We start from the raw sequence: 24,916 nt of genomic DNA, 5'->3' as shown, positions 1-24,916 counted from the left end.
GATACAGAAAATAGGGTCTATTTCTTTGTTTCATATTTTTTTCAAGCAGCTAGTACAACTCAGACTCTTCTGACTTTACATAGACAAAATAAAAAGTATGCCATACAAACACCCACAGCTAAACACTGAACTGAACCCCTGGAACCTAGTGACAGAAAGAGTGGAGTGAAGAGCAAACGGGCAAAGAATGGGCTGGCAAAACCAGCAAAGACAGCTGATCTGAACAAGGGGGAGCTCTTGGACCCCTGACCGACAGCGGGGAGGCAGCATGGGACTGATCCGGACCCCCTGAGTGTGAGAGTCGGTGGGGAGGCCTGGGCAACCTGCGGGGCAGTGGATCAGTGTTTGTTCCTGGCATGCAGATGGGCTTCGTGTGTCCTTGGCACGGGGAGGGATGCTCTCTCAGTATGGACTCTTGGGGGAGGACCTGAACTCTGCCCTGAGCCAGGTGACAGACTCTGGATATGCCCTGTGTGGAGGGAGGAGGCTGGGGGTGGGGGTGGGGTGAGGGGGTGGGGGGGTGGGAGGGGTGCGGGAGGAGGGGAGGGAGAGGGAACTGGAATTGACATGTGAAGCAAGCTCTTTTCTAAAAAAAATGTAATAAAAATTTTTTTCTTGAAAAAAAAATGTATGCCATAAAAGCATGCATCCCTTGGCATTGGCCCTCAGTGGTTCCAAGTGTGTGGCTTTTGACTTGCACGTGAGGACTCTGACCAGCAGGGGGCATAGAAGCTCTAGGGCTCTGGTGCAAAGGACGAAGGGGCGTGGCTTCTTTATCTTTGATGGACAGCTAAGAAAGGATTGCAGGCGAGAATGAAGCAATAGCGGGCGGAATGTGGGAGGCTAAGGGCTGTGCGTGCGCGTACGCGAGTGTGGGTGTGCCAGTGCGTGAGCGAGCCGGAGTAAGACGAGAGCTTCGAAGCATGCGCCGCAGACTAGACCGGCGCTACGTTACAGACAGATGGACGGACGGACAGACAGACAGACAGACAGACAGACAGACTGACTGACTGACTGACTGACTGACTGACTGACTGACTGACTGACTGCAAAATTGTGGTGGTGCCGGGGAGGGGAGACTCCTTCTGGAAGCCACTGAGCGGAGCCGCAGGGAGGGGGAGCTGTGCAGCCGCGGTCGCTGCGCTCAGTACGGAGAGAGGGCGGAGGGCGTGGCCGTGCGGTGCGATCCACGCGGACGCCCGCGGAGCCCGAGGCGCAACTGGTGCGAGGCGGCTGCAGCGTCGCTCGGGCGGGCCGCTCGCCCCCGGGTGGCTCTGCCAGGCGGGGCGGCGAGTGCGCAGGGCCGGGCCTTTGCATGAAGCCGCTGGACCCTTCGGAGCAGCAGCGGCAGCAGCGGCGGAGCCCGGCGCTTCGCGGTCCGAGGCGGGCGGCTCCGGGGTCCACGTCCTGGTGCCTGCGCGGCTGCGGACTCCCCCATGGGCTGCAGCTGAGGCTGCCCGCGGCGGCCGGGCGCGGGGCGGGGGGCGCGGTCCAGGCCCGGAGGCGGCGGCGCCGGAGGAAGCGCAGGAGGCCGGGCCCGGGAGGCGGGCAGCGCTGCGCCACAGCCCCGGGCTCGCCATGCTCCTGGCCTCGGCCGTGGTGGTGTGGGAATGGCTGAACGAGCACGGCCGCTGGCGTCCCTACAGCCCGGCCGTCAGCCACCACATCGAGGCGGTGGTGCGCGCGGGTCCCCGCGCCGGGGGCAGCGTGGTACTGGGCCAGGTGGACAGCCGGCTGGCGCCCTACATCATCGACCTGCAGTCCATGAACCAGTTCCGTCAAGACACGGGTGAGCCGCCCACATCCCTTTCTATCCCGGGAGCTACCGCCTCGTGGTCGTGGGTTGTGGGCAGTTTGTCTTACTGGTGTCCGCGATCGGGGTTAAGGACAGGTGCTTCCTTCCTTAGATCCCCTCAGGATCCCATGACCACCTCCAAATACATGTCCTTCCAAGTAGTTTAAAGTGTCTTGATTATGCAAACCCAGCTACAGCCTAGCAGCAGGAGACACCTTTAAGCCCTCTTTCAACCCCTAGTGACTCTTTGTGCAGGAATTCCAGGGCTTTGCAGCCCTCCAAGCGATGCTTAGCAGCATGCAAGACATTGCTGGAGCCCCGTGGCTGCTCACACCTTGGCTGACCCTGCTTTGTCCCAGGCACACTTGGGGCTACCACATGTCCCCCTTTTAACCTTACTGTCTCTGGCTCTCCTCTATGGAGCCAGCTTTCCCAACGTCTACTCCTGGGTGTGAGACTTGGGGAGGCAGAGGGGTCCCCTGGCTCTAACTGCAACACAACTAAGAAGAGAGAGTGGAGCCAGGGTTTCCAGGGCTGGGACATCCTGGATGTGGTGGCATCCGCAGATGCCTCTGCTTGTAGACTCCAATCACTGGAGCAACAGGCCAGAGCAGATGGGGAGACAGGGGAAGGACTGGGCTCTGGAATGCAGGCAGGGAAGCTGCTCCCTTTGTTCCCAGAGTAGGGTACAGACAACAGAGTGAACAGACAGCCTTCGGAATGGAAGAATGTCAGCTATACCTCAGACAGGGCATTGACATCTAGAATATATAAAGAACTGCATTAATTAAACTCCAAGATGGCCAGTCAGCAAATTGACTAATGAAAGGAACAGAGATTCCCAAAAGAAGAAACACAAACGGGCACCACAGATTTTTAAAAAGTATTTAGCATTCTTAGTTACCAGGGGAATGCATCTCAGCTACTCTTGAGTACTCATATGCTGCCACAGAGCTACCTGCACGCCCACATTCATTGATGCTTTATTCACAGCAGTGAAGGGACGGAACCAACAGATGCATGCATGATGAAAATGTGGTATATATACACAATGGAATATTATTCAGCTGTAAAGAAAAATGAAATCATGTAATTTACAGGAAAATGAATGAATATGGGAATTAGCAAAAAAAAAAATCCAGGTTGAGGCAGAAAGCATGCATTCTCATCTTGCAGATCCTAGCTTATAAAGTACGTCTGTGTGCATGTAAGTTGAGGTGAATGTGATTATAGGCTCTGAAATCAGAAAAGAGAGCACGAGAAGGGAAAGGAAGTGTCTAGGAAGCAGGGGAAAGCAGGAGCTACAAGAATGTGAAATGGAGGTTTGTGTCAGGGTACAATGAGGGGGTGAAGGGGATGAGGGGTGGTGGGGTAAGGAGGATGAGAGGCAGGTGAGGACAATCAGAGCTTATCTGAAAATGGTACAATAAAACCTAACTGTGTGTCAATTATTAATTAAAAAATAAAGCTTTGTACAAAAATTGACAAGTATATACAAGTTGCCTCTCATGTTGTCCTTTTTTTAAAAAATAGTAATAAGACTTTGGAAGCATCCTAAATTTCTGAAACAGAAAAATGGTTGAATAAATCATGGACTTTCTGTGTCATAATTCTGACTATTATGCAAGAATTAAAGTTAAGTCTAAAATATTTTTTCTTTCCCACCTCTTCTCTTTCTGGCTCTCTCCTCCCCCTCCTTTTGAGACCTAGTTACCGAGTTCTCAGATACCTCAATACTACTTGATAGACATCATTGTTAAGTGGCTTCACTTAAGGGGTATCAGCATCAAATTTTGAACCCAGAGGCACCAAGTTCAAGTTTTTTTGTGCTTCAGTGGAATTTTTTCTTTTTTCTCAATATATGTTTTTATTTAAATTAGAAACATGAATGTTTCACATGTCAATCCCAGCTCCCTCTCCCACCTCTCCTCCCTTGTTCCTCCACCAGCTCCCCACCCAATCCCCACACCATTCCCTAGGGAGGGTGAGGCCCTCCATGGGGGGATCTCCGGAGTCTGTCATGTCAACCAGGGCAGGACCTAGGCCCTTCCCCATGTGTCCAGGCTGGGAGAGCATCCCTCCATGTGGAGCAGACTCCCAAGTTCATTCTTATGCCATGCAAACACTGATCTACTACCCAAGGCTCCAGAGATTGCTTCAGTGGAATTTTTATAGTGTTCATAATACTGTGTAAAAGCAAAATTGGAAAACCACCCAAACTTTCATCCAAACTTTGCTCTGCTAAGGACCACAAGGCAAGTGAAGCATGGAAATTGCTGTGTAGCCTTTGGTTTTTGGATCCTGCCTGACACTACAAAGATGGGCAGATTTCAAAGCAGTGACCAGCAAAACATTGGCTAGAGTTGCTTAGCTAAGACTATACACTTGAGAGATGGTTGCTGGTAGAGTGCTTGCTGTGTAATTATGAGGACCTAAGTTCTAACCACTAGCACGCAGTTAAATTCCGGACACAAGCTATGCATGTTTGCTATCCCAGTGCTGGGAAGAGGGAGACACAGGAGGAGTTCTGGAGCTTGCTGTCTAGCCATTCTCACCAAATTGGAAGGTTCCAGATTTAAATAAGGTAGAGAGCCATTACGGAAGACACTCGACGATGACCTCTGCCTTCTATATGCGTACATGTGGCATAGGCATAGGAATTCCCTCATATGCAGAGGAACACACACACCTATTTATATTAAATATCAATGATCAACTTAAGCTACTCTGAGAAAAAACAATGTATTTGTGTAAAGCTAATAAAAAATACAATGATAGGGATTCACAGACTAATATAACCTGATCTCTTAGAAAAGGAATAGATTATTCTTTGTTTTCTGTATATACATATAATATGTGTGTATGTGCACATACATATACATGTGTATATGGTTACATACATACACATTCACATGCGTCTCTACATATATTGTGGTAAGGTCTATATAACATTGTCTTAATTATTGCTAAGTGTGCACTGTAGTAGTGTTAAATATATTCACAGTATCTTGCAGCTATCCACAATATCTATGCCCCAGTCTATATCATCACTCCCCAAAGTGAACTCTGTACCTCCTAAACAGTAACTTTTCACCTCCACACCTCTTGTCAACCTCTATTCTACCTTCTGTGTTTGTGAATTTGCCTACTGTACACAGATCTCCTAAGTGGGATCAAATGATAGTTCTCACTTGTATCTAGCTTATTTCTTTTAGTAAATGTAGTAAGAATTCATCCCTATTATAGCACATATCAAACTTTTATGCCTTTATTACCAAATAATATTCTGCTGCATGTGTATAGCCACACTTCCTCTAGCTCCTGGTAGGCTGACGTCAGTTTCCAAGTGACAGTGGGATTTCTGGGAGCAGAAAGTTGTTCAGTCTTTTGGAAAAGAGCCCCAAATGTACATTGCTAACTTCTCAGTTACAGAGCTGATTCTGAAGCAAGGACCACAAAGGGAGGGGCCTGATCTCATGCTGTTTTGAGTTTGCATAGCTTGGTACACATGTTCTAAGAACTTCAGCTCAACAGCTTCCTAGAAACTGGATCAAAGCACCGCATAGTCCATGGACTCTGATGGTAAAGTCTCATTGCCACAACTTACTGTTGCTGTGTTTCCGGAGGACTTCTATAGAGACTGAGAAAGGAGACAGCTTTGTAGGTGACGACAAGGAGAAGCTGATACTTAGAGACTCCCCAGCTCCTTTCCCTCTCTACTGAAGGGGATGCATCAAAATATTCCTTTGGGTGTGGATAGAACTTGTTAGCGCTCATAGGTGATGAAAAGTATGTCTGGGGAGAAAGGACGTTTTTCATTTAGTAAAATTTAGGCAGCTGTCACAACAATTTCCTGGGATCTGTAAGAAATTCTTGATTGAAATGGAGGCAACACTTATTATGAATTGGTAAAGAGACTGAAAGCTTGCTGTTTGTAGATCTGTGACAGAAAATGTAGTTGAGGCTGGGCACGAAGTGTGCTAATTCAGGTGGTATTTATTTGAGACAAGATGTGTGTGTGTGTGTGTGTGTATGCAAATATTATTTTGTAACATACTAAGGTAGTCAAGAGTTTTTGGAATACTAATATAAGTGAGTCTCCCTGTTTAACATCATTATGAAAAATATGCAAACACCTAGAAAATGTGAATTGCTTATTCAAAACCATAAAAATACACGTATTTAAAATCCTCATCTATAATGCAATTATATTATCAAGGACTTCTAATTTAAAAATATTTTGGGTCATATAGATGAATGTACATAAAGGGCGACATGTTTGTATTTTGTACGGTTTTTCTTAGAGAAAATTTCTTCATGAATTTTTTTGGGGAGGTTAAATTCCAAACATTGAAGTGATTTCGTAAGGAGTTTTCAAATTCCATTTACAAGAGGACTTTACCCATGACCAGCCCTGGCAGGTCACCAGTGTGTGCCTGTCCTCTTTCTCCCTGAACTAGTCAATAACATGTTTCTTTTGCTGGGTGCAGGTGCACACGTGCTGTAGCTGGTTGCAAATGTACTAGGCAGTACTCACTATTATTCCAGCTGTACTCTGGCACCAAACTCCACTTTGCTTCTTATTTGCATGAAATTTCTTAGGTGATTCTAGCTGAAATGTCAAACTGGCCTCTTGGAATGTTACTGTTCTACTCTAGTGCATCTTTCTGGGACTTGGAAAAGACGCTGCTTAGTAAAAGTCCCCACACCTTTCAATACTTGGCTACTTTGCCTTAGATTCTTCGGACTGCGCAAATCAAATTCCATAAGAGCGTAAACAGTGGCAGCTTTACTTTTGACAGTTCTAGATGCTGGAAAGTGCAAGATCAAAGAGCCAGCAGTGATGTCAGGAGGCAATCTGTTTTCTGATTCAGGGATGGTGTCTTCTTTGCCTGTAAAAGAAGTGTCCATGAGACCTAGTCACAAAGTTTCATCCCTCAGTATATAAATAGTGACTGTTAGAATTTCAACATATAAATTGAGGGAGGCCATAAATATTCATGTTGAATGAAGAATGAATCCTTACACCAAGTGAAATGAGAAAACCAAAGCTTGGATTAACACAAATACTTCATAATTCTTTCCTCTAATAGACTTTGACAGCTGTCAACTAAATTTATGTTTTTGTGATTTATTCAACCTTTTTTTTTTGTTTTTCAAGACAGGGTTTCTCTGTGGCTTTGGAGGCTGAACTAGCTCTTGTAGACCAGGTTGGTCTTAAACTCAGAGATTCACCTGCTTCTGCCTCTGGAGTTCTGGAACTAAAGGGATGTTCCACTTCCACCCGGTGATTCATTCAACTTTTTATATTCATGATTTCTTAGTTGTATTTCTGGATTCAAAGCTAATAGTCAGAGAAATAATATCCTGTATAGTATATTATTCTCATATGTCTGCCCAGTTACTAAACCTGACATAGTGACACATTAAAAAAATTCACAATCTGATTACATATTACACTGTCAGTTCATGTTAGTAATGGTACTATTCTCATGCACTGCAGACATTAACTCATTAAATCAGGTACTATGATTATCTCTTAGCATGAGGAGCATGGGGTATAGAGAAGTCATATAATTGTGCAGTTATCCAGCTGTCAATTTGTTAAACCTGGTCCTCAACTCAGGTGATTCAGAATTTTCTCTTAGGAACTTTGCTATTCTGAAGAGATGTCAATTTTATCTGATAGTGTGGTGGGCATTTAGGATGAGAGAAGTAAACAATTTGAGGATATAACCAGAGGAGTTCCCAGCAGTGAAGGGCAACTATACTCCATTGTCACAAGGTTTGAGTATGCACATCCCTTACCACAGGCCCCGATAGTAACTCAACTTTTGACAGTGTCTTCTTTTTTAAGATGGCATGCAGATACTGTTCTCCAAGTCTCATTTGACAGAGAAGTAAGTCACTGTCTCCTACAAACTCATAACTGGATTTGAATCCAGTGAAGACTGCTAGTTTGTTCACAAGATGGACCTGCCTGTCTCCCACTCATCTGGTCCTTTGGGAAGTGACTTCTGTAGCACAGATAATAAAAACGCAGAGATAGATATTGGGGTTCAGGGTGAAACCCTGATGGATGCAAAACAGCCATCCAGTAGCTCTTACCTCTACCAAGACCTGGGGAGATTCTGTCCTCACTGTAACTGGAAATTAAATCTCAAAATACATCACGAGATACTGTGCTCCTGTCTTTTATATACCTCTCTAGTGCTGGGATCAAAGGTGTGAGCTCCGTTTCTCGTTTAGACTGATTCACTCTTGTGTAGCCCTGCGTGGCCTTGAACTCACAGAGATCCATCTGCCTCTGTCTCCTGAGTCCTGGAATTAAAGGTGTGTGTCAGTCACCTCTGCTCACTTCTGTGACTGTGGCTACATTTGCAATCTGATGCTTCAGGCCAGCTTTATTAGATAATAAATGTGTTACCACAGGCTTCTTCTTCTTTCCCTGATCCGTGCATCTGTAGCAGCGGTCTTCTTGCTTCTAGCCAATGGTCATCCATCTTCATCTCTGACTGTTCAGGTATCCTTTCCCATTCTCTGTGAATTTCCAAAGCTCTTTCTATCTTTTGTATTTTTTTATTATTCTGATTCTCTCTTTTACCAGCGTATACTGAACCACCTTACCTAGAAATTCAAAACAAGGCATTGAAGATAGTGTTAAAATAATAAAATGAAGAAAAGTCAGGGGTGCTATGACCGTGCCAGTGGGGGACGGTCAACATAGACCGGGGACACCTAGGAGAAAATGAAGGATGGGGATACAGAAAAGGACGGCAGGACACGATTCTGATCAAGCTGACAACCTTTATTCATCCCAAAGGGATTTATATAGGGGAAGTGAGGAGGGGAGGGAATGGGGGTGTTAACTGCAGCTTCGATGAGCCTGGCAGAGCAGAGGTCAGTGGGAGGGTTAGGCCATCCTGTGTCACCTGGCAACCTAACTGCAGGTTCTAATTCTATCTCTCATAATCTTACCCTCTATTGTTCAGGCCTATAGCCCGAGTGACTTGGTAAGTTACACTAGGCTTAATCTTTAACTGGCAGATAAGCCACAAGTCTGTTTGCTTCCTGTCTTAAGAGGTGGTATTTCTTCGGTATGGCCTGGAGTCACATCTTCTCTATGAGGAGGACATGAAAATGCTAGGGCTGGATTATGGCAGAGGTCCCTGACAGTGCTACAGCATGTTGTTGTGTTAAAGAGATTTCCATAGAGCATTCTGTGTGGGAAAGAGAGACCATAGATATGATAATAGACCTGAACAATTTGAAGGGATACAGATGTATTTGTGCTATGGAACTCACATAAAAAGCCCTGGTCTCTGTCACCATCACTGAAAAAGAGTACAAACCTACCTTTAGATATGATTCTGCTTCAGTGGTTCTGATGGAGACTGTTTTTGTGGTCAGAGTGTATTGTATGAGAGAAGAGTTAAAAAACAAAAGACTTTTCTACACAGAGAGCTCAAGGATAAGTTCAGTTGGTTAAGAACTTGCTGCAGAAGCATGAGGTCTTCATGTAAGAAGCCAGACACAACTGCAGAGCCTGTCGTTTTATTGTAGGGAAGGGAAAAGCAGGAGGATCCCTGGAGTTCATAGCTGAATTGATAAACTTCAGTATAGAGCTTGTCTCAGAAAACGTCAAGATCCAGGAGCTGGAGAAATGGATCAGTGGATAAAGTACTTACAATGCAAGCAAAAGGACCAGAGTTCAGGTCCCCAGGATTCACAAAGCAGGCAGTGTAATCCTAGCATGCCAATGGAAAAATGAGGGGAGGAGACAAGAGACTCCAGAAGCTCATAAGGCTATCCTTGCAGATGCAACAGGAAGAAGCAAGAAACCCTGCCTCTAACAAGGTTGTCCTGTGGTCTCCACAGACACTTGTGCTTGTACTTATACACATACACAAACACAAATGTGAACATGTGCATACACAGTGCTCACAAGTGTATTCATACACATATGAAAAGACAATAAGATTGAGAAAAGTTGCAGAAGATACTCTATCAATCTTTGGTCTCCATAGGTACTTACACACACACACATTCTCTCTCTCTCTCTCTCTCTCTCTCTCTCTCTCTCTCTCTCTCTCTCTCTCTCTTCTGTGACCTACTTTAATTATAAAACTTCATGGAAGAAAGGGGCTTTCACAACAGTTTTATTCAACCTCAAGAAGTTGATTCCTTACAAAAACAATCACTAAGTTTTCATCTATGATTTATTATATGAAAGGACGAACATGGCAGACACCTGGTTTCTTATGCTAGCCCCAAGGAAAATTATGAGGCTGTAGCATTTTTTGAAGAAATAATTCAAGGCTTAGGTAATGAAAGAATTATTATATACAGGATTATTGCAAAACAAGTTGCAGGAGGTTGGGACGATTGCAATAGAGATGTGGCAGACCCTACCCTATGAGCTGCAAACAAACATCCAAACATCTGAGAGGCAGGAAAGAGGTGTTCTCTTAGACAGCAGAGAGAGCCAGCCTATGGAAAGTCCTCATGTCAAGGAGGAGGATTCTCTGTGGGAGTATTGGCTGAGATTGAGAGTGGGTGAAAGTTCAGTCATGTGATGAGGGCAATATTAACTGAAGTTGGTCAAGTTGACTAACACAGACTTTGTTCTTACAGATCGATGAGGATGAACAGTTTAGAAATAAACAGAGCCATAGAGAACTTTGTGCAGGAACATAGACCGGGTAGCAGTCTGTTAGGGATAGGGGAACATTTTACCTGAGTTGAGTTTATTTTGGTGGAAGCTGTTGGGGGGAAGGGGTGCTGTATGCTGAGCAGGGGTAAGTAGAGAAATTTGATCTGTTTAGTTAACAATTACTTTCTGGTTGATTAATGAGTTCAGCTCATCATTTATGAAGCAAACTTTGGGATTTGGAGGGTCTGTATTTATCCCTGTCCTGGGTGAACAATGAGGGCCCATGCAAGCCCCATGTGAGATGGGGAGGATGGTCTTTCTAGTGGGCTGCTTAAAAAATTAGGTTGGAGGGATTTCTGTTTTCCTTTTCTTTTTTAAAATTAATGAAAAAATGAATAAATTTTACATCTAGACTGTAGCCTCTCCTCCTTCCTCTTTTCCCACGACCTCCCTGACTTCCATCCATCTATCCTAATCTGTATTAGGAGGATTTCTTCAACCACTCTTTTTGCTGATTCATAGTGTTTGGGTAAAATCCAGCATTGCCAATCCCTTGGAAATTGATCTGTTGAAATATATATTGGCCTTAGCCTTTTGATCTGTCTTGGTAATGAGCCCTGTGTGCTTTTCCATGAGGAGCCTAGGCTCCAGACTACTGCATCAATGGTTCCTGATGACGGCTGCATAAACATGTGCTGATTATTTTAGAGAAATGCTGATGAGACCTTTACATTATATAATTACTATGAAAGACTGTGCATTCAACTTTGGAAAAAAGCAATTACAAAGTCAAGTACATACCATGTAGTTTTGGAAATAAAAACATTCTCATGAATGCATACTTTTTTAGCATAATAATTTTATGAAAAACTGCCTATGAATCATAATAGACTAAATTTCCATAAGAAGATTAAAGGATTAAGAAACTCTGATTCATGCATACATGACTTCTATCCACTGATTAAAAATATAAAAAATAAATTTACTGTTGAAATATAAAAAACTTTGATTCAATTATTAAGAAAACCAGTGTCAAAAATGTTTAATATATCATAATTAAAAAATACAACAAAATTGCAGTATAGATTTATTATATAAGTATATATTAAATAATTCCATTTAATTGACATTTTTGTTGAAGGATGAGTATAGAGTCAGAAAATTACTGATGATTTTTTGGGTCAGAGGGTCAGATAAAGAGACAGATGGAATCAGACTGGTTTTTTTTTTTTTTTTTTTGGTTTTTACGAGACAGGGTTTCTCTGTATTGTTTTCGAGGCTGTCGGTCCAGCCCAGCCTCGAACTCACAGAGATCCGCCTGCCTCTGCCTCCTGAGTGCTGGGATTAAAGGCGTGCGCCACCACCGCCCGGCAAGGAATCAGACTTTTGGAGTGTGTGGAAATAATCTGCATTATTATTGCAGTGCTAATTAAACAAATGTAGACATTTACCAAAACCCATAAAATCACTAATTTAAAATTGGTGAGTTTTATTATACATGAATTATTGTTAATCCTTCTATATAGAAAATAAATGCATCCAGGTTAAAGAATATTTATCATCTATATATCTTTCTATCAGCTGTCTACTTACTTATCCATCCACACATCCATCCATTCATCTATCCATCTACCTATTAATCTGTTTATCTATGTGCAAAATTCTCATTCTAACACACTGTTGACCTTGGTATTGTATACTAAAGCATCATTATCTACACGGAAGAGCTCAGAAGAAACACCTTTTGTTTTTCTTTTTTTGTTGCCAGTATCAAGAAATGATATGCTCCATTTAGGTATTAAGATAGATTGATAAATAATGAGCTAGCATAGAGCCAGGTGCTTTGTGTTGGACTTAAAGGCTACTATTTCATTTACCATGACCTCATTTACCATGACCTCATTTACCATGACCTCATTTACCATGACCTCATTTACCATGTGCCAGTGACACACATAACCCATCCATCTTAATTCTTTTCAATTTGTTTCAAATCCACAAGGGTTGCTATAGAAGAAAAGTCGCTCAGTGGACTTATCAGTGAATGTTTCTCAGTGGTAGAGTACTGGCTTAGCATATCTCCCACACCCCTACCAAAAGTTACCCATATATGCTTTGAGCATAGAGTTGTTAACTTCATACACCCTTCATTTCTAGAATTGTAGGTGTTATTAAAATGATAGCAAAAACTTCAGAAATATTTTCTTTTTTAATTTTTTTATTTTTAAATTTAAATTAGAAACAAGGTTGCATCACATGTCAATTCCAGGTCCCTCTCGGTTTCCCTCCCCACCTCCCGTGCCCTCCCACCAACCCCCCCAATATCCCCTCAATTCCCTAGGGAGGGTGAGGCCCTCCATGGGGGTGTTCATAGTCTGTCATTTCATCCAGGGCAGGGCCTACACCCTCCCCTAAGAGTTCTGGGTGAGAGTGTATCTCTCATTGTTGGATGGGAGTCCAAAGTCCATTTGTATACCCGGCATAAATACTGATCTACTACCCAAGGCTCAATAGATTACCTAGGCCTCCTCACTGACACCCACATTCAGGGATCTTGATCAGTCCTATGCTGGATTCCCAGGCATCAGCCTGGGATTCAAGAGCTAACCCTTGTCAGCTCAGTTGTTTCTGGGGGTTAAACCAGCCCAGTCTTAATCCCTTTGGTCATCAGTCCTCCCTCTCTGTCACTGGATTTCTTGAGTTCAGCTCAGTGCTTAGCCATGGGAGACTGCCTCTTCTTCCATCAGCCACTGAGTGAAGATTCTGTTTCCCAGACTCTCTGGCCATGGGATTGTAGGCTGGCACTTCCCAGATCTATGTCTAAAATCCATATATGAGAGAATGCATGCCATGTTTCTCTTTTTGTGACTTGGTTACCTCACTCAGGATGGTTTCTTCTAGTGCCATCTATTTGCCTGCAAATTTCAGGATTCCATTTTTTTTCTGCTGTAATAGTACTCCATTGTGTAAGTGTACTACATTTTCTCCATCCACTCTTCAGTTGAGGGGCATCTAGGTTGCTTCCAAGTTCTAGCTATTACAAATAATGCTGCTATGAACATAGTGGAACAGACATCCTTGTTGTATGAATGGGCATCTTTTGGATATATGCCTAAGAGTAGAGTTGCTGGGTCTTGTGGTAGGGTTATTTTCATTTTTCTGAGGATTCTCCATACTGATTTCCAAAGTGACTATACAAGTTGGCACTCCCACCAGCAATGGGTGCGTGTTCACCTTTCACCACAATCTCTTCAGCATAAATTGTCATTGGTGTTTTTGATTTTAGCCATTCTCACAGGAGTGAGATGGTATCTCAGAGTTGTTTTGATTTGCATTTCCCAGATGGCTAAGGATGTTGAGCACTTTCTCAAGTGCCTCTCAGCCATTTTAGACTCCTCTATTGAAAATTCTCTATTTAGTTCTGCAGCCCAATTTTTAATTGGATCCTTTGGTGTTTTAGAGACTTGCTTCTTGAGTTCTTTGTAAATTTTGGAGATCAGGCCTCTGTCAGATGTGAGGTTAGTGAATATTTTTTCGCATTCTGTGGGCTGCCTTTTTGTCTTGCTGACTGTGTCCTTTGTCTTACAGAAGCTTCTCAGTTTCAGGAGGTCCCATTTATTAATTGTTGACCTCACTGTCTGTGCTACTGGTGTTATGTTCAGGAAGCTGTCTCCTGTACCAATTAATTCAAGGGTTCCACCCACTTTCTCTTCTAAGAGGTTCAGTGTGGCTGGATTTATGTTAAGGTCTTTGATCCATTTGGACTTAAGTTTTGTGCATGGCGATAGACATGGATCGATCCTCATTCTTCTACATGCCAGCCTCCAGTTATGCCAGCACCATTTGTTGAAGATGCTTTCTTTTTTCCATTATATATTTTTAGCTTTGTTGTCAAAGATCAGATGTTCATACATGTGTGGGTTAATATCAGGGCTTTCAATTCACTTCCATTGGCCTGCCTGTCTATTTTTGTGACAATACCAAACTGTTTTCAGGACTATAGCTCTATAATAGAGCTTGAAGTCAGGGACGTTGATGCCTCTGGGCATTGCCTTGTTGAACAGGGTTGTTTTGGCTATCCTAGGTCTTTTGTTTTTCCATACAAAATTGGTTATTGTTCTTTCAAGGACTGTGAAGAATTATGGGGATTGCATTGAATCTGTAGATTGCTTTTGGCAGGATTGCCATTTTTTCTACATTGATCCTACCTATCCAAGAGCATGGGAGATCTTTCTATTTTCTGAGGGCTTCTTTAATTTCTTTCTTTAAAGATTCAAAGTTCTTGTGATACAGGTCTTTCACTTGTTTGGTTAGCGTTACCCCAAGGAATTTTATGTTGTTTGTGGCAATTGTAAAGGGTGATGTTTCTCTGATTTCTTTCTCAGCCCTTTTATCATCTGTATATAGTAAGGCTACTGATTTTCTTGAGTTGATCTTGTAGCCTGCCACTTTGTTGAAGGTGTTAATCAACTGTAAGAGTTCCCTGGGAGAATTCTTTGGGTCATTTATGTAAACTACCATATCATCTGCAAATAGTGAAAGTTTGACCTCTTCCTTTCCAATTTGTATCCCCTTGATCTCCTTTTGTTGTAGTGTGGCTCTGGCTAGAACTTCAAGTACAATATTGAAAAGGTATGGAGAGAGTGGACAGCCTTGCCTTGTTCCTGATTTTCGAGGAATTGCGTTGAGTTTCTGTCCATTTTGTTTGATGTTGGCTGTTGGTTTGCAGTATATAGCTTTTATTATGTTTAGGTATGTTCCTGTTATCCCAGATCTGTCCAAGACCTTTATCATGAAGGGGTGTTAGATTTTGTCAAAGGCTTTTTCAGCATCTAGTGAGATGATCATGTGATTTTTGTTTTTCAGCTTGTTTATATGGTGGATTACATTGGTGGATTTTCGTATGTTGAACCATCCCTGTATTTTTGCATCAATTTTTATGAGGGATATTGCTCTGAAGTACTCTTTCTTAGCTGTGTCTTTGTGTGGCTTGGCGATCAAGGTTATTGAAGCCTTGTAGAAAGAGTTTGGCAAAGACCTTTCTGTTTCTATTGCGTGGAATACTTTGAGAAGAATTGGTATAATCTGTTCTTTGAATTTATGGTAGAATTCTGCACTGAGGCCATCTGGACCTGGGCTTTTATTTTGCTTGGGAGATTTTGATGACTGCTTCTATTTCCATAGGGGTTATGGGCCTATTTAAATTGCTTATCTGTTCTTGATTTAATTTTGGCAAGTGATAGGTATCCAGCAAGTCATCCATTTCCTTTACATTTTCGAATTTTGTGGAGTACAGGTTTTCAAAGTATGACCTGATAATTCTCTGAATTTCCTCAGAGTCCGTTGTTATGTCTCCCATTTCATTTCTGATTTTGTTAATTTGCATGTTCACTCTCTGCTGTTTGATAAGTTTGGACAAAGGTTTGTCTATCTTGTTGATTTTCTCAAAGAACCAACTTTTCGTTGCCTTGATTCTTTGTATTGTTTTCCCAGTTTCTACTTTGTTGATTTCAGCCCTCAATTTGATTATTTCCTGGCGTCTACTCCTCCTGCAGGACTTTGCTTCATTGTGTTCTGGAGCTTTCAGCAGTGCTCTTAATTCTCTAGTATAACTATTCTCCAGTTTTTTCATGTGGGCACTTAGTGCTATGAACTTCCCCTGTAGCAGTGCTTTCAAAGTGTCCCTTAGGTTTGGGTATGTTGTGTCTTCATTCTCATTGAAATCTAGGACGTCTTTAATTTCTTTTTTTTTCTTCTTTGACTCAGGAATGGTGCAGTTGTGTATTATTCAATTTCCATGGGTTTGTAGGTTTTCTGCAATTTGTGTTGTTGTTGAATTCTAATTTTAAAGCATGGTGGTCTGATAAGATGCATGGAGTTATTCCAATTTTTTTGTAGCTGCTGAAGTTTGATAGGTTGCCAAGTATGTGGTCGAATTTTGAGAAGGTTCCATGTGGTGTTGAGAAGAAGGTATATTCTTTTTTATGTGGATGAAATGTTCTATAGATGTCTGTTAATTCCAGTTGGGTCATTACTTCTATTAGACCCTTTGCTTCTTTGTTGGGTTTCCGTCTGGTATTCCTGTCTAGTGGTAAGAGTGGTGTGTTGAAATCTCCCACTATAAGTGTGGGGGGCTTTATATGTGATTTAAGTTTTAGTAATGTTTCTTTACGAACTTGGATGCCTTTGTATTTGGGGCATAGATGTTCAGGATAGACACTTGATCTTGGTGGATTTCTCCTGTGATGAGTACGTAATGACCTCCTTCGTCTCTTTTGATTGATTTTATTTTAAAGTCTAATTTGTTTGATATTAGGATTACTACCCCTGCTTGTTTCTTGGGTCCATTTGATTGAAAAATTTTTCCCAACCTTTAACTCTCAGGTAATGTCTGTCTTTGAGGGTGAGGTGTGTTTCTTGTATGTAGCAGAAGGAAGGGTTCTGTCTTTGAATCCACTCTGCTAGCCTGCGTCTTTTTATGGGTGAGTTAAGACCATTAACATTGAGGGATATTAATGACCATTGATTGCTCACTCTTCTTTGATTTGGAATGGTTGTTGGTGGTGGAATTATTTGTGGAATTTCACTCCTTTGTTCTTTTGGCTGTTGGTAGAGAGGGATTCTCTAATGCCTATGTTTTTCTGGTTGTAGTTAGCTTCCTTGGGTTGGAGTTTTCCTTCCAAAATTTTCTGTAGGGCTGGGTTAGTGGATACATATTCCTTGAATCTAGTTTTGTCATGGAATATCTTGTTTTCTCCATCTGTAGTGATTGAGAGCTTTGCCGGGTATAGTAGTCTGGGCTGGCATCCATGGTCTCTTAGTTTTGGTAGAATATCTATCTAGGACCTTCTGACTTCAGAGTTTCCATGGAGGAGTCAGGTGTAATTCTGATAGGTTTGCCTTTATATGTTACTTGGCCTTTCTCCTTAGTTGTTCTTAATATTCTTTCTTTATTCTGTATATTTGGGGTCTTGATTATTATGTGGCAAGGGGACTTTTTTGTGATCCACTCTATTTGGTGTTCTGTAAGCTTCTTGTACCTTCATTGGTATGTCTTTCTTAAGGTTGGGAAAGTTTCCTTCTATGATTTTGCTGGATATGTTTTCTGCCCCTTTGAGGTGGTTTTCTTCACCTTCTTCTATACCTATTATTCTTAGGTTTGGTTTTTTCATGGTGTCCTATATTTCCTGGATGCTTTGTGTTAAGGATTTGTTGGACTTAAGATTTTCTTTGGTTGATGAACCCATTTCTCCTAGTGAATCTTCAACACCTGAGATTCTGTCTTCCATCTCTTGTATTCTGTTGGTAATGCTTGTATCGGTAGTACCTGACTGTTTGCCCTGCTTTACTATTTCCAGCCTTCCTTCAGATTGTGTTTTTTTTATTGTCTCTATTTTAGTTTTCAACCCTTGCACTGTCTGAATTGTTTCTTGCAATTTTCAGTTTATCTTCCATTTGTTTCATTTTATGATTTTTTTGGTTTGTTCTCTCTTCCATTTCTTGCATTTTTTGGTTTGCTTTTTCTTCCATTTCTTGTATTTCTTGGTTGGTTTTTTTCTTCCATTTCTTGGATTTTTTGTTTGTTTCTTTTCTCCCATTTCCTGCCTTTTTTGTTTTGTTTTTTTCTTGCATTTTTTGGTTTGTTTTTTCTTCCTTTTCTTGCATTTTTTGGTTTGTTTTTTCTTCCTTTTCTTGCATTTTTTGGTTTGTTTTTTCATCCATTTCTTTGGGAGATTTTCCTATTTCCTCTTTTAGGGCCTCTATCATTTTCATGAAGTTGTTTTTAAGGTCATTCTTCTGCTTCCTTTGCATTGGAATGTTGGAGTCTTGCTGGTGTGGAGTCTCTAGAATCTGGCAGTGTCATATTTGTTTTTCTGTTGCTGAGTGTGTTTTTGTATTGTCTCTTTCACATCTCTTCTTCTAGTGGGTGCAGAAAGAGCCCCTTACTGGTCTGGTGGTTAGGGGACCAGAGTTCTAGCAGGGTGCTAGCAAGTCCAATAATCTGGTAGTTCTTCTATTCCTCATCCTAGTTCTGGTCCTGTGGGTGGAGAAGAAGACCAGGAATCTGGGGTGCTTAATCTCCCACCTGGTCCCCTGGTCCCTTTGCTGGAAGAGAAGATTTGGGATCTAGGGTGCTCCTTCCAGGATGGTAAGCTCTGTGGCCGTCCCCAGTCACTGGAAGGCATGCCTGGGATGCAGGGCCTTTCTTACCTGGATCTGCTGGTTTCCTGGTGTCGTTGGTGGAAGAGAAGACCTGGAATCCTGGGTCCTTGGCTCCCGCAGGGATTGGAAGCTCTGTGCCGTTCCCAGGCAATCCCCAGGCACTGGAACACAGGGCCTCTTTTACCTGGTCCCACTGGAACAGCTGGCCCCCTGGTCTCCTTGTTGGAAGAGAAGACCTGGGATCTGGATTGCTTGTCTCCTGCAGGGATGAGAAGCTCTGAGGCCTTCCCCAGTTACTGCAAGGCACGCCAGGATGTGGGGGCCTTCTTTACCTGCCAGAAATATTTTCAAAATTTGAAAAACCGTGTTCATGATCATTTAACACAAAGGCACCTATCTCTTCTTCCACTTAGTGAAAAGTTTAGTATAGGAGGCACAAATGAAACAGTAGGAAAATAGCTCAAGATATGAACTAGAACTGCCCATTCTGTCTGCTCGTCTTCTACCTCTTCTTGGTCTTTGACCAAAACTTCTGAAAATTACTTATGTATTATATTTGCATCATCATTTCCTCTCCCTCTTCTTCCTTAACTCCTGTGCCCCATCCCAACTCTTTCTAAATTCACCATTTTTATTCCTTATTATTATGTACACACACACACACACACACGAAAATTTGTAAATACAACTTGCTTAGTTTATTTAGTACTGATCATGGCTGTTTAGGGCTGTCCTCTTGAGCTTGGATAACCTGTCTAGAGGCTTTTTCCTGGGGAAGACTGTTTTCTCCTCTCTCAGCAGCCATGTTTACCTGTAGAGCTTCATCTAAGGAATAAGCCTTGTAAGAATTCCTGTAACTACACTGGCATGTCAGTTGACATTGTCATTTTTTCAGGTCTTATTTTGGTAACCATATTGTTGAGATGTTCTGGGTATAGCTTTCCTGTCATATATTGTCTTAGTCAGTGTTCTATTGCTGTGAAGTGACACCACAACATGGCAGTTCTTATAAAGTAAAACAATTAATTGGGTCTTGCCTACAGTTCAGAGATTTAGTTCATTGTGATCACAGTAGGGAGCATGGTGCTATGCAGGCAGACATGGTGCTGGAGGAGCAGTTGAGAGTTCTACAACCAGATCCACAGACAACAGGAAGAGGAAGAGCAAGCCATTGGGCCTAGCTTAGGCTTCTGAAACCCCAAAGCCCACCTCCAGTGGCAGACTTCCTCCAACAAGGCCACACCTCCTAATCCTTTTTAAGTAGTGCCACTCCCTGATAACGAAGCATTCAAATATAGGAGCCTATGCAGGTCATTCTTATTCAAACCATCACATATATAGAATATACCATCCCACAGAAGATGTCTTTGACATTTATTAATCCTTTTTTAGGATAAGGTAGCTGCCAAGATGCTCCATTTGCGAAATCCACAGATGCTGCAGATGTTGGAGAAGTCCTTAAGGAAACACCTTCCTGAGTCTTTAAAGGTGAATATGGAACATTCTTGTGGAAAAGGGACTATTAATAATGTCCAAGAAAAATCTGGGAAATAGAAGGAACATTAATTAGCTGTGTTTTGGAACAGATATTCTCTTTGTGGCCTAACATTTGGTTAATATCACCCTGAGGCAAGGGGGGCATACTGTACACAATTAACTGAAGAGGAAATTAAAGCCTCATTATACCACATCATAGTGAGTGGCAATGTGATGATTTGCTCCAGGTGAGATTTGTTGACTCAGGAACATTCTCTTGTGCTTACACAGGAATTGTTTTATATAACACTGGGTGTTTCCAAGCTGCCCTTTACCTCATCATCATGCTGCCTTAACCCCAAGTACCTATATTACAGATGTATACCACACCCTTACCTCGATCTTTATTAGTAGGTACAGAAAAATGTGTGATAAAATGTAATAATCTTGACAAATATGAAATTAAGCAAAGTAAGAAGAAAGAATTTGTTCAATTTGACAAAAAGTGTCTAGGTATGATGTACAATTAAGATCTTAGTATATAGCAAAGAAATGAAATATTTTGCTTAAAGTGGATAACTAGTCAATGATATCCACTCTCCCTAATCCTATTTAGTGAAGCATTGGTGATCTAACCACTATATAAGTTGAGAAAGACAAATTAAAGTAATACATATGGTGCGGGAGAGGGAGGGAGTAAAACGTAGCATGCTGTCAGAGGTCATGACTGCCTAGAGTCCACAAAACAATCTTCTGGAAATAAATTTAAGAAGATTAAATGATTCAAGATCAATATACAAGTAGCACAACTCAATTATAATTTTACGCATTAGCAATTAATAAATAACTGGAATAAAAATTTTAAATTGTTACCATTTACAATAGTACAAACTAACAAACAAAAAACAACCAACCAACCAAACAAAATCCCCCACCAAATACCAAGTTCCCCAAATATTTGGTAGAGACTACTGTTGGTTTAAATTTTCTTTTGTTAACCACTGGTATTCCTGCATTCTTCTGGACAACAGGAATAAAATGTATTTAGTACAGTTATTACAATGATTGTAAGGGTGGGAAATATGAACTGTATAATATTCTATTAACTTTCCCAGATGCTCTGACAACCTATATATCATAGACTGTCATTCATAGACTAAGGCATGTGAGTTTCCTGTAATTCTGTCACTGCTCCTTCTGATGAGACAGGGAAGGTATCTGTCAAAGTAGAGTCTATGGTCCAGGTTTAAAATTCTTTGATTAAAAAATTCATTGGGCAACATTTCAGCAGTTAAATAATTCCAGGTGCTGGTGTGCTTGCATGCAACACCATCAACATGTCAATATTTTTGTAGTCATTACCAGTCAATATTCACTAAAGTCTCAGGTAGCAGAAGAATGAGTGTATTGTAATTAGAAACAAAGTCTCTCTCTAAACAGTGACTATTGAATAGTTTATCACACATGCCAACTTTAATTCATCCCAAATATTAACTATAGGCAGTTATAAAACATTATCATGTAAATTTCTGTTTTTGACATGGAGATAAGTCTTTGTACAATATGTATGAAATTTATGTACACTAAGTATTGCCAGATCCCACCTGGGTCCTGTTGCCACTTTAGGCCCCCAAATGACACACAAGACCCTACATTAATTATGAAGCTATTGGCCGTTAGCTATGGTTTCTTATTGGCTACATCTGACTTAATTACCAACCCATAATTACCAGTATATATTTTTATAAGGACTTATCTTTTCAAGGATGCAGCCTTATGCATCCTCTTCCCGTAATCACATGGCAATGACTGACCCTTGACTACATTTCCCAGAATCCTCTTCTACTCCTAGTCCCACCTATCTTGCTTCCCTATTGGCCAACAGTGTTTTATTTATACCAATCAAACATATACATAGAAGGACTTCCCCCATAATTTAGGAAATTCCATTATTTTTATAATTATATCAGCATATGTTTATTGGCAGAAAACGAAAATGTATAGGACAATATTTTATGATGTGAGACTGAGTGATTACTAATATAAAATATCTGCATATTTATGTATTATATTAGTTTCTCCATTTTGTCTAAAATCTACCTACTTTGGAGTAATAAAATATTACTTGAAGATTGGGCTAGATATCATATGACTTACACACACTGATTTCATAGAAATTGATTTCATTCTGGTAACAAAATCCCTGTGTAATGAGTTGACTTACAGTGTGTTCAAATACTTAGGTTTATGGGACTGTCTTCCACATGAACCAGGGAAACCCATTCAAACTCAAGGCTCTAGTGGACAAGTGGCCTGACTTTAAAACAGTAATTGTCCGTCCTCAAGAGGAGGTAAGTTATATCATGGAATGAATATAATTCTAGATTTACAATTGCTGTGTGCCTAAGGTAGGCTCCAAGGTAACAGAGATAAACTCTGGTGATGCCAGGGTCCCTGTTCTTGATGGAAACAGTGTACTCCAAACTGAAAAACCACAAAGAGAGATAAGAGATGAAAATAGCATGGGATCAAAACCAAAAACGAAGAAATAAATAACAAAATGTCAGTAATATGCTCCTATTTTACAATAACCTCAAATGTACATGGATTAAATTTCTCAATCTAAAGATGAAGAGTAGATAAGTGATTAAAAGAAGCAAAAACATAATATAGGAGACTACACTCACTTTAAGTATAAAAATACACTGGATATTAACAGATATAAAAAGGTAGCCATGGGTATGAATTCTTAGACATATAGTCAAGAATTTTCACAAGGATCAGGATGTCTATTTGATTTAAACAAATATTCACTTAGAACTGAATACTAGAAACATAAAAAGCAAATATTAATGAATACATGAAAATAATAAATATCAATAACTGTAAAAGACATCAATAACCCACTTTCAACAAGGGGTAGACAGGTCAACAAGGGAAAAAATCATTATGAAAACACTGTACTTGGATTAAATTTTAGACAAAGCAGACCTGACACACCAGAGTTTCCTTCCAACAATAGCAGAATAAATCACACACTAAACTACTAAACAAATCTAAGCAAGCTTATGCATACTGAAGTCATATCTAGAATTATTTTAGATTATGGTGTTCTGAAAATACATATTAAATAAGCAATTCTCAAGGAATCTCAGAACAAAAATAATTCTATGTGGGGAATGATGACCCCAAATAAATAGTTAACATTACATCTCAAGACACTAGAACATACAAGATACATCTTGGAATCCAGTTGTAGAGAGGGAGGAGGGATGAGCAAAGGAGACAAGACTGTTCTGGAGAAACCCACAGAAACAGTTGACCTAACCTAGTGAGAGCACAGGGACCCTAGTCGTGAAGCTGGGGAACCAGCATTGGACCGAACCAAGCCCTCTGAATGTAGGTGCCAGCTAGGAGGCCTGGACAGTCTATGGGGCCTCTTATCAGTGGAGCCAGTGTTTATCCCTAGTGCACAAATGGACTTTGAGAGCCCATTCCCTATGAAGGGATACTATTGCAGCCCAAATACAGGAAAGAGGGCCTAGGCCATCCCCCAAATGATGTGACAGACTTTGATGATTTCCCATGCAAGGTCTCACTATCCTTGGAGAATGGATGGGGGTGTGTTGGGGTTGCTGGGAGACAAGGGAGGATGGGAGACTGAGGGAATGGGGGGATTGACATGTAAAATAAGATTATTTCTAAAATAAAAATTATGTGTAGGGGAAAATAGATGGAGGAAATAAATAACAAATATCAGAAAAGAAATAGACCAGAGAGTACAACATCTACTGAAGAAATAAAGAGTTCAATTTCTGGAAATATAAACAAAATTTCCAAGTTCTTGAATAGTTTAAGGCGAAAAAGAGAAGACACAAGTGAATAAAAATGAAAGTGAAGATACTACAGCAGACATTACAAATGACCTGAGTCATAAGGAACTAATATGATATTTATATGTCCAAGATCGGGTAATCAAGAGTGTATGAATAAGTGTTTGGAAAGATGCATCTTACAAAGATAGAATGAGAAGCAAATAGAAAGGCTGAAGAGACCAATAGCAAATAGAAACTCAAGAAGAAATGAAAACCTCCAAATGTCCTCTTTTCCAAAGAGGAGGCAGAAAGATTGTAAGAGCCAGAGGTGGTGGGTGACTCCAAGGAAACAGCATCTTCCGGGCACAACAGGGTTGATGTACACGTGAACTCACTGAGACTGTGACAGCACACACAAGACCTGCACACGTTCAGATACAAACAAGCTCCACATCTTTTGTTTTGTTTTTGATAACTCTCTCTCTCTCTCTCTCTCTCTCTCTCTCTCTCTCTCTCTCTCTCTCTCTCTCTCTCTCTCTCTCTCTCTCCCTCCCTCCCCGTCTCTCTTTCTCTCTGTTTTTTGAGACAGGGTTTCTTTGTGTAGCCCTGGCTGTCTTAGAACTCACTTTGTAGATCGGGCTGGTCTTGAACTCACAGAGATAGACCTGCTTCTGCCTCTCAAATGCTAGGATTAAAGGTATGTGCCACCACTGCCTGGCTTGTTATCTCTTTTTTGTTGTTATTGTTCATTTGTTTTGATATTCATTCTGTTGTGTGGCTTTTACTTTTCTTTTGAGACAGAGAAAGAATGTGCAGTTAGGTGAGTAAGGAGGTAGGGAAAATCTGGAAGGAGAAAGAATATTATCAAAATATATTGTATGTAAACATTCACTAAAATCAAACAAGCCAAAGCATAGGACCAAATAGTTTAATACTGAGTACTATAAACATTCCAAGAAGGATCAGAACTAGGATTTATTTTTCTATTTTGCTTTATTAATACTTTTCAGATAG

General features: G+C 41.2%; 1 protein-coding gene across 3 annotated transcripts in view; it reads left to right on the top strand.

Moving 5' to 3' along the window:
- The first annotated feature begins 1,650 nt into the window (after positions 1–1,650).
- LOC101831264 (glycine N-acyltransferase-like protein) overlaps positions 1,651–24,916 on the top strand; it is a 31,160-nt gene continuing 7,894 nt past the window's right edge. For 2 of the 3 annotated variants that reach the window (XM_040746952.1, XM_040746940.1), the window contains exons 1-3: positions 8,752–8,808; positions 20,004–20,099; positions 22,331–22,438. In XM_040746952.1, coding sequence (XP_040602886.1) covers positions 20,022–20,099; positions 22,331–22,438 — 186 coding nt within the window. In that variant the 5' untranslated portion in view covers positions 8,752–8,808; positions 20,004–20,021. Of the gene's footprint in view, positions 1,790–8,751; positions 8,809–20,003; positions 20,100–22,330; positions 22,439–24,916 lie in introns of those variants that run through there. The other variant, XM_040746947.1, reaches the window with a different exon arrangement.

This window comes from Mesocricetus auratus, unplaced genomic scaffold, assembly GCF_017639785.1.
Source record: "Mesocricetus auratus isolate SY011 unplaced genomic scaffold, BCM_Maur_2.0 Super-Scaffold_4256, whole genome shotgun sequence".
NCBI lineage: Eukaryota > Metazoa > Chordata > Mammalia > Rodentia > Cricetidae > Mesocricetus > Mesocricetus auratus.
This window is presented reverse-complemented; position numbering and strand designations above follow the sequence as displayed.